The sequence below is a fragment of the Mytilus trossulus genome, chromosome 2, assembly GCF_036588685.1.
Source record: "Mytilus trossulus isolate FHL-02 chromosome 2, PNRI_Mtr1.1.1.hap1, whole genome shotgun sequence".
Taxonomy (NCBI): Eukaryota; Metazoa; Mollusca; class Bivalvia; order Mytilida; family Mytilidae; genus Mytilus; species Mytilus trossulus.
In genome coordinates this window covers 75,255,080-75,271,155 of record NC_086374.1, presented here as the reverse complement: position 1 = coordinate 75,271,155, position 16,076 = coordinate 75,255,080, and the positions used below count along the sequence as shown (strand labels likewise).

General features: G+C 33.3%; 1 protein-coding gene across 1 annotated transcript in view; it reads left to right on the top strand.

Annotated features, from left to right (window-relative positions):
- LOC134708024 (sorting nexin-4-like) overlaps nt 1–16,076 on the top strand; it is a 71,190-nt gene that overhangs the window by 22,452 nt on the left and 32,662 nt on the right. The window contains exons 5-6 of the mRNA XM_063568263.1: nt 5,698–5,769; nt 13,279–13,326. Of these exons, the coding sequence (XP_063424333.1) occupies nt 5,698–5,769; nt 13,279–13,326 (120 nt within the window). The remainder of the gene's footprint in view (nt 1–5,697; nt 5,770–13,278; nt 13,327–16,076) is intronic.

Here is a 16,076-nt window from a genome sequence, read left to right as displayed (position 1 = left end):
TTCTAGAGAACCACTGAATGGAATGAAACCAAACATGGCATGAATGTTCCTTATGAGGTGCTGACCAAGTGTTGTTACTTTGTAGCCGATCCATCATCCAAGATGGCCTCCAGGAGGGGACTTAGTTTAACAAAGGACCTTATTGGAAATGCATACAAATGACTTCTTTTAGAGAACCACAGAATGGAATAATACAAAACATACCATGAATGTTCCTTATGAGGTGCTGACCAAATGTTGTTACTTTGTAGCCGATCCATCGTCCATGATGGCCGCCAGCGGGGGACTTAGTTTAACATAAGACCTTATGGGAAATGCATACAAATGTCTTCTTTTAGAGAACCACTGAATGGAATGAAACCAAACACGGCATGAATGTTCTTAATGAGGTGCTGACCAAGTGTTATTACTTTGTAGCCGATCCAACATCCAAGATGGCCACCAGCGGGGAACTTTTAAATGAAATCAAACATAGCCTGAATGTTTCTTCCCTTATGAGGTTGTGTTGTAACTTTTAACCAAATTGTATATTTAAGTCTTCCAAACAAAGTTTGGATACTTATTGTTTTTGCTCAGTTCTTATTATTTTTAGGCCAGGTGAGCTTTTCTCATCACTTGGCGTCCGGCGTCCGGCGTCGTCCGGCATCGTCCGTCGTCGTTAACTTTTACAAAAATCTTCTCCTCTGAAACTACTGGGCCAAATCAATTCAAACTTGGCCACAATCATCATTGGGGTATCTAGTTTAAAAAATGTGTGGCTTGACCTGGTCAACCAACCAAGATGGCCGCCACGGCTAAAAATAGAACAAAGGGGTAAAATGCAGTTTTTGGCTTATAACTCAAAAACCAAAGCATTTTGGGGAAATCTGACAAGAAATAAAAATGTTTATCAGGTCAAGATCTATCTGCTCTAAAATTTTCAGATGAATCGGTCAATCGGTTGTTGGGTTGCTGCCCCTGAATTGGTAATTTTGAGGAAATTTTGCTGTTTTTGGTTATTATCTTGAATATTATTATAGATAGAGATAAACTGTAAACAGCAATAATGTTCAGCAAAGTAAGATCTACAAATAAGTCAACATGACCAAAATGGTCAGTTGACCCGTTTAGGAGTTATTGCCCTTTATAGTCAATTTTTAACCATTTTTTGTAAATTAAAGTTATCTTTTACAAAAATCTTCTCCTCTGAAACTACTTGGCCAAATTAATCCAAACTTGGCCACAATCATCTTTGGGGTATCTAGTTTAAAAATTGTGTGGCGTGACCTGGTCAACCAACCAAGATGGCCGCCACCGCTAAAAATAGAACATAGGGGTAAAATGCAGTTTTTGGCTTATAACTCAAAAACCAAAGCATTTTGAGGAAATCTGACATGGGATAAAAATGTTTAACAGGTCAAGAACTATCTGCCCTGAAATTTTCAGATGAATCGGTCAATCGGTTGTTGGGTTGCTGCCCCTGAATTGATAATTTTGAGGAAATTTTGCTGTTTTTGGTTATTATCTTGAATATTATTATAGATAAAGATAAATTGTAAACAGCAATAATGTTCAGCAAAGTAAGATCTACAAATAAGTCAACATGACCAAAATGGTCAGTTGACCCCTTTAGGAGTTATTGCCCTTTATAGTCAATCTTTAACCATTTTTCATAAATCTAAGTAATCTTTTACAAAATCTCCCCTGAAACTACTAGGCCACAATCATCTTTGGGGTATCTAGTTTGAAAAATGTGTCTGATGACCTGGCCATTCAACCAAGATGGCCGCCAAGGCTAAAAATAGAACATAGGGGTAAAATGCAGTTTTTTGCTTATAACTATGAAACCAAAGCATCTAGAGCAAATCTGACAAGAAGTTAAATTGTTAATCAAGTCAATATCTATCTGCCCTGAATTTTTCAGATGAATTGGACAACTGGTTGTTGGGTTGCTGCCCTCCAATTGGTAATTTTTAAAGAAATTTTGCCGTTTTTGGTTATCTTGAATACTATTATAGATAGCGATAAACTGTAAACAGCAATAATGTTCAGCAAAGTAAGATCTACAAATAAGTCAACATGACCTAAATGGTCAATTGACCCCTTAAGGAGTTATTGCCCTTTATAGTCAATTTTTAACAATTTTCATTAATTTGGTAAATTTATGTAAATTTTTACCAAATATAGTTCTCTGTTACTAATGGGCAAAGTTCATGATAGATATAATTGTAAGAAGCAAAATCGTTCAGTAAAGTAAGAACTTCAAACACATCACCATCACCAAAATACAATTTTGTCATGAATCCATTTGTGTCCTTTGTTTAATATGCACATAGACCAAGGTGAGCGACGCAGGCTCTTTAGAGCCTCTAGTTATTATTCTTCTTCTTCTTCTTCCTCTTCTTCCTCTTCTTCCTCTTCCGCCACTTTAAAAAATGAACTTGTCCGCAGCGTTTCTTAAAAACTGCTTGTCATTAGGGTCTATTAAGGGGTATTTTGGGGGGTAGAAAGGAGGGAGGGGTTTACTATAGAACCCTATGGGATTTTATTTTCTAAAATTTTCAAATGAATATAACTTGAAAACTGTAAGTGATAGATACATGCATTCTTCAGAAATGATTATAGGACAATAAAACAAAACTCATGACATATAGGGGGAATCCCTGGGGGGTCATCCCCACCCCCTTCAAATTGAGAATATACTTTTATCTTGTAAACGGTCCAGATCCCCACCTCTAAACCATATATATTCTTGAACGGGACGATAAAACCAATTAACTGATTTAAAAAAAATGTGTGCAGTGACCCAGTATCAAGATGGCCGCCATAGCAAAAAATAGAATATAGGGGTAAAATGTAACACATCACCATCACCAAAACACAATTTTGTCATCAATTCAGATGTGTCCTTTGTTAAATATGCACATAGACCAAGGCGAGCGACACAGGTTCTTTAGAGCCTCTAGTTCTAAAATTTTAGTAATTTAAAAAAAAAAAAATTCTCCTCTGAAACTACTGGGTTAAATTTAACCAAACTTGGCCACAATTATCATCGGGGTATCTAGTTTTAAAAATGTGTCTGATGACCCGGCCAACCAACCAAGATGGCCGCCATGGCTAAAAATAGTACATAGGGATAAAATGTAGATTTTGGCTTATATCTCTGAAACCAAAGCATTTAGCGCAAATTTGACATTGGGAGAAATTGTTTATCAAGTTAAGATCTTCTGCCCTGAAATTTTAAGACAAATCGGACAACCCTTTGTTGGGTCGCTGCCCCTGAATTAATAATTTGAAGGAAATTTTGCAGATTTTGGTTATTATCTTGAATATTATTATAGATAGAGATACACTGTACACAGCAATTATGTTCAGAAAAGTAATATCTTCAAATAAGTCAAATATGACAAAATTTGTCAATTGACCCCTTAAGGAGTTATTGGCCTTTATAGACAATTTTTAACAATTTTCATAAAATTTTTGTAAAATTTTACAAAATATGTTCCACTGTGATTACTGGGCCAAGTTCATTATAGATAGACATAATAGTACAACAAGAATGTTCAGTAAAGTAAGATCTACAAACACATCACCATCACCAGAACACAATTTTTTCATGAATTTATCTGTCTATTGTTTTATATGCACAAAGACCAAGGTTAGCGACACAGGCTCTTGAGAGCCTCTAGTTTTCTGTACCCCTAAACTTCCTTAACTATATATATATTACAGTTATAGTATTCTGAAATGTTTTCAATTTGTTTTCGGGGCATTCGACTCCAATCTTGGTTGACTAAGGATTGTCAGTTTTCCTTTCAAAGGTCATGGTTTTCTCTAGGCACTCTGGCTTCCTCTACCCCCAAAAAAAACCCAAAACCTGGCCGCCTTGAAAAAGCCAAAAAGCAGTATTAAAAGTGACTTTAAAACACACACAAATTCCAATCAAATCAATTATTAATTTTCAGAATAGTTTTTTTACAGGTAACATAGGCTTTTCATGTCAGAAACCATGAACAATACAATTTCTGTGGAATTTCTTTTAAATGCAAATGCACAAAAATGATCCACATGTATTAATTTGTATACGTACCTACCACAATCTGTTTTGTGAAAATTTGTCTATAGTTTAAGTTTATAAATATCTTGATTTGGTATATATATATATTTAATTTTAAGATAAGGACATGAAGGAGATGTGGTATGATAGATGAGATGCAAAAGATGCCAGAGAGACATTCAAACTCATTAAAAAGAAAAGGCTAACAAACAAACAATGGTACACAATACATAAAATAGAAAACTAAATACTGAGCAACACAAACCCACACCAAAAATTGGGGTGATCTCAGGGGAAAAGGGGAATGGATTGTAGTATCAACATTGGTGGTCTCGGCTGTTGTCTGCTCTTTTGTCAGGTTGTTGTCTCTTTGACACATTCCCCATTTCCATTCTCAATTTTATTAGGTACATATCCCCCATCATTCTGTAAACGGATATTCCATAATGGTAAACCAACTCTTGATTGCATCCGTTAAACTTACAAAGGGATGATTTCAACTTCCACTTGGATGATACTCTAGGTTTATAGCTTTTTTAATTTGTCAGCAGCTATCAATCAATGAACTCATGACAGGAAATACAACCCTGGATAATCTCATCTGGGAGAGATGAAATGTTGCTATATAGAAATGGAAAGTTCACAATTTGGAAGCTGAAATCAACTCTTTTGTGGTACATTTGTACTAGTATAGTGTTTTTTTTCTTCAACCAACCATCAATTGTCAATTGCTGGATAGCCAATGAGACTAACTCTTCAAAAGAAATAAAATGGCACAGAAATTAACAAATACAGGCCTAAAGGCCTTCAACAATGAGTAAAACCCATACATTATAGTCTGCTATATAAGGCTCCCTTAAGGACAAATGTAAAACAATTCAAACAGGAAAACTAAAGGGCCTGATTTATGTGCAAAATAATAAATGAAAAACAAAAGTGATATATACAGCAACAAACAATAACCACTGAATTACAGACTCCTAACTTGGGCCAGGCACAAACAGAAATTTGTTCTATAAGAATCAATTATAACTTTTAACTTCCAGTACACATTTGTTTACATCTTTCATCACTGGTTTTCACAAGTACTTGTGCTGTCACAGCTGTGTGGTATCCAAAAGGTCTTGCAATTAAGGCATACTGAAAAATATTGGCGAATAAGAGTATGGGAAAACAATAATTCAATAGCAGTACATTTCTTAAGATTTTGATAGAACAGAGGTTTGTTTTTTTATGTCCCATTTATGGGTATTTTGTTTTCTTGTCAGTGAATTCATCAGTCCATCTGTCCCGCCTCAGGTTCAAGCTTTTAGCTATATATAGTCAAGGGAGTTTTAGATGAAGTTGTAGTCCAATCTTTTTGAAACTTAGTACACATGTTCCCAAATTAGAGTTGTGACCCAAATTTCACAGTCCACTGAATCTAGAAAATGAAAACAGTAGTGCAAGTTGGTCATCAGTGTACTATGGACATGATGGACACATTCTTGTTTACAAGTTAGTTCATGTACACATTGTTTTATAGGTCAATCATATAAAACATTTCATGGCCCCTTTTGTCAATTTTTTTTCAAATTTTAGTATCTTATGCATGTTATGAATTAAATCTTACTAAAATTTTCTTTGATGTCTATAGATAATCTTTAATCTTTTGTCTTCAGATTTTCCTGTTAAGATTAGCAGCTCATCCAATTTTAAGTCAAGACAGAATGTTTATATCATTCCTGCAACAGGTAAATTTACACAGTGAACAATGGGAAATATCAAATGAATAAGTGAACAATTTCCTTGGAGATGCGTTGAAAGCACCAACAAAAACAATGTTTGATTTATAATGTGATTATTGTGTTTTTATACGAAAGCAAAAATTCAAAAATTTTTGGTTGTATATTGGTATAACCTCATCATTGTCAGCCATGTCTGAAGACGGATGATAGTGGGATGATACCTTTAGTATATAAGTAAATAGAATTCAAGAAAATGTAATCACAAGATTTTTAATCACTAAAGGAAGGTAGGGATTGATTTTGTTTTTTTTGGTCCCAACAGTTTAGGAATTAGGGTCCCAAAAGGGGCCCAAATAAGTGTTTTTCTTGTTTTTAAAAAATTTTGGGATAGTATAATGGTATGATGTCGTCGTCTGCGTCGTCTTCGTTCGAAGACACTTTGGTTTCTGGATAATAACTTTAGTTTAAGTGAATAGATCTTAATAAAAAAAATTTCAGAAGGTTCAATACCACAAAAGGAAGCTTGGGATTGATTTTGGGGATGATCATCAGGTCCCAACCGTTTAGGAATTAGGGGCCCAAAAGGGGTCCAAAACAAGCATTTTTCTTGTTTCAGGATAATAACTTGTTTTTCAATTGCTCTGAAATTATACTGCAATGTTAAAATCACAAGTAAATGGAATTAAGGGCCAAAAAAGGGGCAAAACAAGAATTTTTCTAGTTTACAGACATTAAATGGTGTGTAATTGCATGGATTTTTCTGAAATTGTACCACAATGTACCATATAACAAAGGGGAGGCTGGGATTTAGTTTTGGGTTAATTGCCCTAAATATGTAGGAATTAAGGGCAAAAAAAGAAGCATGTTTCTAGTTTCCAAACAATCATGACAATAACTTGTGTTTAAGTGTATGGATCTCTCTGAAATGGTACTACAAGGTTCAATTTTACAAAGGAAGGCATGGGATTGAGTTTAAGGGTTATTGCCTCTAGGGGGGGGGGGGGGGGGGGTCAATGAATTGGAAGGAGAGCAAGAGGTTGTTTACCATTTTTTTAAGGGATTTTTTTTTTCAACATTTTTCAAATTTTGAATTTTGAAAAGTTTCAAGAAGAAATATTCAGTCGCACAGTATTGTGCAATAGATGTGTTAGATCTTTGACCACATTAATTTTGTGGCAAAAACCTATATTATGTCAAAAATTTTATCACAATCAAAATTCAGACAGTATCAAGCTTGAATATTGTTACCAAATTTGCCCCAACTGTTCAAGGTTCGACCACTGGGGTCATATAAAGCTGCGTCCTGCGGAGCATCTGGTTGGCACAATAACTTCAGTATAAGTGTATAGAAATCTATGAAATTTAAACACATTGGGTTTATGACCACAAAAGGAAGGTAGGGATTGATTTTGGGAGTTTTGGTCCAAACAGTTTAGGAATAAGGGGCCAAAATTAAATTGTGTTTAATAACATCAAAAGTTAAATTATTGGGGTTCTTTCATATGCAGAATCTAACCGTGTATTTAGATTCATAATTTTTGGTCCAGTTTTCAAATTGGTCTACATTATTCATTAAGGTCCAAAGGGTCCAAAATTAAACTTAGTGTGATTTTAACAAAAATTGAATTTATGGGGTTCTTTGATATGCTGAATCTAACCAGGTATTTAGATTTCTTATATTAGACCATAAAAGGTAAATGTCCAATTTTTACACGACCGCAAAATTTGAAAATTTTTTCGTCGTATATTGCTATCACGTTGGCGTCGTCGGCGTCGACAGCGTCCGAATACTTTTAGTTTTCGCACTCTAACTTTAGTAAAAGTGAATGGAAATCTATGAAATTTTAGCACAAGGTTTATGACCTCAAAAGGAAGTTTGGTATTGATTTTGGGAGTTTTGGTCCCAACATTTAAGGAATTAGGGGCCAAAAAAGGGCCCAAATAAGCATTTTCTTGGTTTTCGCACTATAACTTTAGTTTAAGTTAATAGAAATCAATGAAATTTAAACACAATGTTTATGACCACAAAAGGAAGGTTGGTATTGATTTTGGGAGTTTAGGTCCCAACAGTTTAGGAATAAGGGGCCAAAAAGGGACCCAAATAAGCATTTTTCTTGGTTTTTGCACCATAACATTAATATAAGTAAATAGAAATCTATGAAATTTAAACACAAGGTTTCTGACCATAAAAGGAAGGTTGGTATTGATTTTGGGAGTTTTGGTCCCAACAGTTTAGGAATAAGGGGTCCAAAGGGTCCAAAATTAAACTTTGTTTGATTTCATCAAAAATTGAATAAATGGGGTTCTTTGATATGCCAAATCTAACTGTGTATGTATATTCTTCATTCTTGGTCCTGTTTTCAAATTGGTCTAGATTAAAGTCCAAAGGGTCCAAAATTAAACTTGTTTTTTAACAAAAATTGAATTCTTCAATGGGTTCTTTGATATGCTGAATCCAAACATGTACTTAGATTTTTGATTATGGGCCCAGTTTTCAAGTTGGTCCAAATCAGGATCTAAAATTATTATATTAAGTATTGTGCAATAGCAAGTCTTTTCAATTGCACAGTATTGCGCAATGGCAAGAAATATCTAATTGCACAATATTGTGAAATAGCAATTTTTTTTTGAATTAGAGTTATCTTTCTTTGTCCAGAATAGGAAGCAAGAAATATATAATTTCACAATATCGTGCAATAGCAAGAATTTTTTTTTAATTGGAGTTATCTTTCTTTGTCCAGAATCAACTTAAATCTTTGTTATATACAATATACAATGTATATTCACTTTTTACTACTAACTGATAAATTAAAATAATCTTTACCATTCAGTGATAACAAGCAGTTTTTTAACAAGGGAAAGGGGGATGTGATTAAAAAAATTGGGTTCAATTTTTCTCATTTGAAATTTCATAAATAAAAAGAAAATTTCTTCAAACATTTTTTTGAAAGGATTAATATTCAACAGCATAGTGAATTGCTCTAAGAGAAAACAAAAATTTAAAGTTCATTAGAACACATTCATTCTGTGTCAGAAACCTATGCTGTGTCAACTATTTAATCACAATCCAAATTTAGAGCTGAATCCAGCTTGAATGTTGTGTCCATACTTGCCCCAACCGTTCAGTGTTCAACCTCTGCGGTCGTATAAAGCTACGCCCTGCGGAGCATCTGTTTTTTTTTTGAGTTCTTAAACCACATTTATTCTATGTCAGAAACCTATTCTGTGTCAACTATTTAATCACAATTCAAATTCAGTGCTGTAAGCTTGAATGTTGTGTCCATACTTGCCTGAACTGTTCAGGTTTCAACCTCTGCAGTCGTATCAAGCTGCAACATGTGGAGCATCTGGTTTATTTTTGTGCCCCATTTATGGACATTATGTTTTCTGGTCTGTGGGTATGTTCTATCCCCCCTCAGGTTAAAGTTTTTGGTCAAGGTAGTTTTTATATGACCGCAAGAATTGAAAAAAAATTTCGTTGTATATTGCTATCACGATGGCGTCGTCGTTGTCCGAATACTTTTAGTTTTCGCACTCTAACTTTAGTAAAAGTGAATAGAAATCTATGAAATTTTAACACAAGGTTTATGACCACAAAAGGAAGGTTGGGATTGATTTTGGGAGTTTTGGTCCCAACAGTTTAGGAATAAGGGGTCCAAAGGGTCCAAAATTAAACTTTGTTTGATTTCATCAAAAATTGAATAAATGGGGTTCTTTGATATGCCAAATCTAACTGTGTATGTAGATTCTTCATTCTTGGTCCTGTTTTCAAATTGGTCTAGATTAAAGTCCAAAGGGTCCAAAATTAAACTTGTTTTTTAACAAAAATTGAATTCTTGGGGTTCTTTGATATGCTGAATCCAAACATGTACTTAGATTTTTGATTATGGGCCCAGTTTTCAAGTTGGTCCAAATCAGGATCTAAAATTATTATATTAAGTATTGTGCAATAGCAAGTCTTTTCAATTGCACAGTATTGCGCAATGGCAAGAAATATCTAATTGCACAATATTGTGAAATAGCATTTTTTTTTTGAATTAGAGTTATCTTTCTTTGTCCAGAATAGGAAGCAAGAAATATATAATTTCACAATATCGTGCAATAGCAAGAATTTTTTTTTAATTGGAGTTATCTTTCTTTGTCCAGAATCAACTTAAATCTTTGTTATATACAATATACAATGTATATTCACTTTTTACTACTAACTGATAAAATTAAAATAATCTTTACCATTCAGTGATAACAAGCAGTTTTTTAACAAGGGAAAGGGGGATGTGATTAAAAAAATTGGGTTCAATTTTTCTCATTTGAAATTTCATAAATAAAAAGAAAATTTCTTCAAACATTTTTTTGAAAGGATTAATATTCAACAGCATAGTGAATTGCTCTTAGAGAAAACAAAAATTTAAAGTTCATTAGAACACATTCATTCTGTGTCAGAAACCTATGCTGTGTCAACTATTTAATCACAATTCAAATTCAGTGCTGTAAGCTTGAATGTTGTGTCCATACTTGCCTGAACTGTTCAGGTTTCAACCTCTGCAGTCGTATCAAGCTGCAACATGTGGAGCATCTGGTTTATTTTTGTGCCCCATTTATGGACATTATGTTTTCTGGTCTGTGGGTATGTTCTATCCCCCCTCAGGTTAAAGTTTTTGGTCAAGGTAGTTTTTATATGACCGCAAGAATTGAAAAAAAATTTCGTTGTATATTGCTATCACGATGGCGTCGTCGTTGTCCGAATACTTTTAGTTTTCGCACTCTAACTTTAGTAAAAGTGAATAGAAATCTATGAAATTTTAACACAAGGTTTATGACCACAAAAGGAAGGTTGGTATTGATTTTGGGAGTTTTGGTCCCAACGGTTTAGGTTTAAGGGGCCCAAAGGGTCCAAAATTAAGCTTTGTTGGATTTCATAAAATAATTAATAATTGGGGTTCTTTGATATGCTGAATCTAACTGTGTATGTAGATTCTTAATTTTTGGTCCCTTTTTCAAATTGGTCTACATTAAGGTCCAAAGGGTCCAAAATTAAACCTAATTTGATTTTGACAAAAATTGAATCCTTGGGGTTCTTTGATATGCTGAATCTAAAAATGTACTTAGATATTTGATTATTGGCCCAGTTTTCAAGTTGGTCAAAATCGGGGTCCAAAATTTAACTTTGTTTGATTTTATCAAAAATTGAATAAATGGGGTTCTTTGATATGCCAAATCTAACTGTGTATGAAGATTCTTAATTTTTGGCCCTGTCTTCATTCAAGTCCAAAGGCAAAGGGTCCAAAATTAAATTTAGTTTGATTTTAACAAAAATTGAATTCTTGGGGTTCTTTGATATGCTGAATCCAAACATGTACTTAGATTTTTGATTATGGGGCCAGTTTTCAAGTTGGTCCAAATCAGGATCCAAAATTATTATATTAAGTATTGTGCAATAGCAAGAAATTTTCAACTGCACGGTACTCAGCAATAACAAGAAATCTTCAATTGCACAGTATTGTGCAATAGCAAGAAATTTTCAATTGCACAGTATTGTGCAATAGCAAGAAATCTTCAATTGCACAGTATTGTGCAATAGCAAGTATTTTCAATTGCACAGTATTGCACAATAGCAAGAAATATCTAATTGCACAATATTGTGCAATAGCAAGAAATTTCAATTTGAGTTATCTTTCTTTGTCCAGAATAGTAGTTGAATCAACTTAAATCATTGCTTTATACAATATATAAATAACATATAGCTGAGAGGGTGATAGAGCAGATTGGTACCCTGAGAAAACATTGTCAACCCCGGCAAAGCCAAGGTTGACAATGCTTTTTCGAGGGGTTCCAATCTGCTCTATCACCCTCTCAGCTATGTGTTATTTAATTTATTATACTGAATGTTCTGTTATTACTGTCGATTTTTTAAAATTCAAAGTAATAAACTGTGACATCTTGTACATAACCATCCGTATTTAATAAAGCGCACACTTGATCAAATGTCTCCGTGAAGGGTAATAGAGTATTTGCCATAGGACAGTGTTGTATTGAATAAAGCGCACACTTGATCAAGCGTCTCTGTGAAGGGTGATAGAGTATTTGTCATAGGATAGAGTCGTATTTAATAAAGCGCACACTTAATCAAGCGTCTCCATGACGGGTAACAGAGTAAATTGATACCCAAGTATTAGCCAATCAAAATCTGGCATTTTGACATGAAGTATAATAATATACAATGTATATTCACTTTTACTACCAAATGATAAATTAAAACAATCTTTATATATGATTACCATTCAGTGATAACAAGCACTTTTTTTACATTTTAATATTTTATGATGTATTTAAATGAGTAACTATTGTTGCAAACTCCATTAGAAATTTGAATTGAGATTGGTTTTGGAATAAAGTAAAGGGGGATGTGAACAAAAAATGAGGGGGGGGTTCAATTTTTCTCATTTGAAATTTCAATAATAAAAAGAAAATTTCTTCAAACATTTTTTTGAGAGGAATAATATTCAACAGCATAGTGAATTGCTCAAAGGCAAAACAAAAATTTTAAGTTCATTAAACCACATTCATACTGTGTCAAAAACCTATGCTGTGTCAACTATTTAATCACAATCCAAATTTAGAGCTGAATCCAGCTTGAATGTTGTGTCCATACTTGCCCCAACCGTTAAGGGTTCAACCTCTGCTGTCACATAAAGCTGCGCCCTGCGGAGCATCTGGTTGATGAAGTTGAAGGCCTATTAACTTGAAACTAAGTACACAGGTTCCTTATGATGTGATCGTTCTCATTTATATGCCAAATTAAAAATGTCAATAGTGTATTTTTTTTTTAATTTGATAAATATGCAGCAAAATATGATGTTTTTTTCTACATTCATGAACATTTGCATTGCTAAATATGATTTTTTTGAAAAAAACAAAATGCAAAAATTTAAAGGACATTTATATAAAACAGAATTTACAAATAATTTAACAAAAACAGCTTGTGTTTATATGTTAAAACAAAAAAGTTTTCTGTCGAAAGGAAACATACGTCCACAAGTCTGAATTTTTAACAAATATAAAAAATTTCGACCTCATTTTACTCAAAAAGTAGCAGATGAAGGTATATTTTTTATTCAGTTTGAAATAATCAGGCAAAAAATAGCCTGTATGTAAATTGACAGCAAAATTTCAATATGGGATCAAAACTGTATCCTATGGCCTTAATAATCGGGATAAAGTGAGAAAGGTAAAAATTGATGAGTTTTTTGTTACCGTTTCCGTTCTCTTACTTATGTTTGCCTCAACCAAATTTTATGAAACTTAAACACAAATGCTTATTATCACTAAACAGTCTAAACTACTTTTGTACATAAATGCAGCATCTGTGGGGCATCGAGTCCATAGACACGTCCTCCATTTATTTTTCAATCAAAATTAAATGCACAATATTTAAAGATGAATTCACATTAATAATGTCTGTTTGATAATTAAAAACTATTTTAATGATCTTCACTTTTTTCTAAATTTTTGTTGCAGGATGAAGGTTGGAAAGAAACAATCTACTCAACAGACTTTCAGAGCAAAGTAAGATATAGAAATTGTCCACTTAACCAAGGTCGTAGTTAAAAATTGCTAAGCTCATCAGATGGATACCAAGCACATATATAAAAAACATAATAAAAACACCAACTTCACAAAGTACAGCTCTCAGAGATCTCCCATTTACTGAAAGCTAGTTCAACTAATGATTAATCACATAAGATATCTCAAACTGAAATATCAATAATTTCAAATCTAACATCCAATATTTTATTTTAAAGATGTCATGAACAGTCAAAGATAATTTTGACCTTGTTCAATGCCAAAATATAGGTATCTGTAGATCCGTTAATGTACATACAGTGAAACCTGTCCAAACCAAACACCCATGGGACTTTGTGTTTTGTTTGGTTTTCACAGGTGTTCTGGTTGAAGAGGTAATCTTAAGTTCACAGTTTAAAATCTATTTTGTCACTGACGACAGACACCAAATAATAAAACAGACGGCAGACACCAAGAAATACAACAGATGACAAGTATTTTCGTGTGGGTTCAATGTAAAATATAATAAAAATGAAATACTGTATATCAAAAAGATATTTTATAGATGCAGAAAAAAAATAATAACAATTTTAATAATCAAGTGCAAGTTCAAACTGGTTCATTGATCTCATTATAAAGAGACATTATCATTCAATGTTGTCTGGCGTGTAGCTAGTTTGCTTTTCACAATTACAGAGAGTTGACTAAGGGTGTTACTGTAAAACTTTACCTATAGCTCAACCTGTTTTTAAAATTGACAATACAATAGGGACATTTAAATTGACCAGTTGGTATTGTTAGATTAAAATGGGTGTATTACATTTCCGCTAATTATTCAAAGTCCCAATACTACGTTTCCGCAAATTTAAAGTATACATTTCCGCAATTTGCATTTATTACTTTTCCGCAAATTTACCTGGTAAATTGTAAAGATTTGAATGTACATATGTGATAAAAAAAATTTTTTTTTTTTAATAAAACAAATGTTCTGATCTCAGTATAGCTACAATTTACTAGATATAACTAGTTTACTCGAGTAAGGATGAGTTAAACTTCATTGAGAAATCTTTGGTTTGGCTTACTTGCCAACTGACATGATTAAAGAATGCTTTGTGGAATTAATTGCCGATGCTCCATCTGAAGATAAATGCATGAGGTCTACCGATTATATATTGGAATTTCATATGGGTGGCAATAAGTTTTCCACCAAGCATTTGGGCATCACCCCTGACCCAGAGGAAAAGAAAACAACAAATGGTGTCGAGTCTTTTAGTGTCTACCTGTGCGAGCAGATTTAAGCTAACCATCCTACCATATTTGTCTTTGTCGATGTGTTATTGAAACTGAAGACAACATCTTACATAAAGATGAGAACTCTAACTGTAAAAGCACCCGTTCGGAAGTATGAAAAGGAGAAGATGGACTTCCTTCCTAAACAAAACACAGAACTTGTAAACGGTGAATGTGCTCCTATGGTCTTTGCACGACGTGTTGGCTTCAAATATTCTGCCAGAACTGACTTATGAACTCATATCAAGATATGTTTGAACATACGTTTTCATACATTTTAATGATGTTTTTTACTTACATGTTATGATGACCTTTAACTTAATGCATATTTATTTTTTATTATAGCTTTGCTTTCGATCAATAGGTATTCCTTAATTATTCGCGGAAAAGTAATAATTTATTTTTTCCGGAATAGTTACTTTTTTTCCGGAAAAGTAAGATATTTATTTGCGGAAACGTAAACTTTTTTTTCCTGAAACATCATCTTTTTTTCGCGGAAAAGTAATGCCAATTTGCGGAAATGTAAAACGCCGATTAAAATCTACCTTGATTCTACCTGTAGATTTTTAGCTCACCTGGCCCAAAGGGCCAAGTGAGCTTATGCCATCACTTGGCGTTCGTCTTTGTCCGTCGTCTGTCGTCATAAACTATTTCAAGAATCTTCTCCTCTGAAACTACTAGGCCAAATACTTCCAAACTTTAACTGAATGTTCCTTAGGGTATCTAGTTTATAAATTGTTTCCGAAGTTTTGATCCATCAACAAACATGGTCGCCATTGCTAAAAATAGAACATAGGGGTCAAATGCAGTTTTTGGCTTATATCTCAAAAACGAAAGCATTTAGAGCAAATCTGACATGGGGTAAAAATGTTCATTAGGTCAAGATTTATCAGCTCTGATATTTTCAGATGAATCAAACAACCCATTGTTGGGTTGCTGCCACTTAATTGGTAATTTTAAGGAAATTTTGCTGTTTTTGGTTATTATCTTGAATATTATTATAGATAGAGATAAACTGTAAACAGCAATAGTGTTCAGCAAAGTAAAGATTTACAAATAAGTCAACATGACCAAAATGGTCAATTGACCCCCTAAGGAGTTATTGTCCTTAATAGTCAATTTAAAACAATTTTCATAAAATTTGTAAATTTTTTCTACTGGTAACATTTTTCACAGAAACTACTGGGCCAAGTTCATTATAGATAGTGATAATTGTAAGCAGCAAGAATGTTCAGTAAAGTAAGATGTGCAAATGTACAAACACATCACCATCACCAAAACACAATTTTGTCATGAATCCATCTGCTTCCTTTGTTTAATATTCACATAGACAAAGGTGAGCGACACAGGCTCTCTAAAGAGCCTCTAGTTTAATTAAGAAATATACATTCGTAAGCTTGACCAATCATTATAAAATCAGTACTTATGCTGAACCTTAACATAAAAACTCATGTTAAATTTTT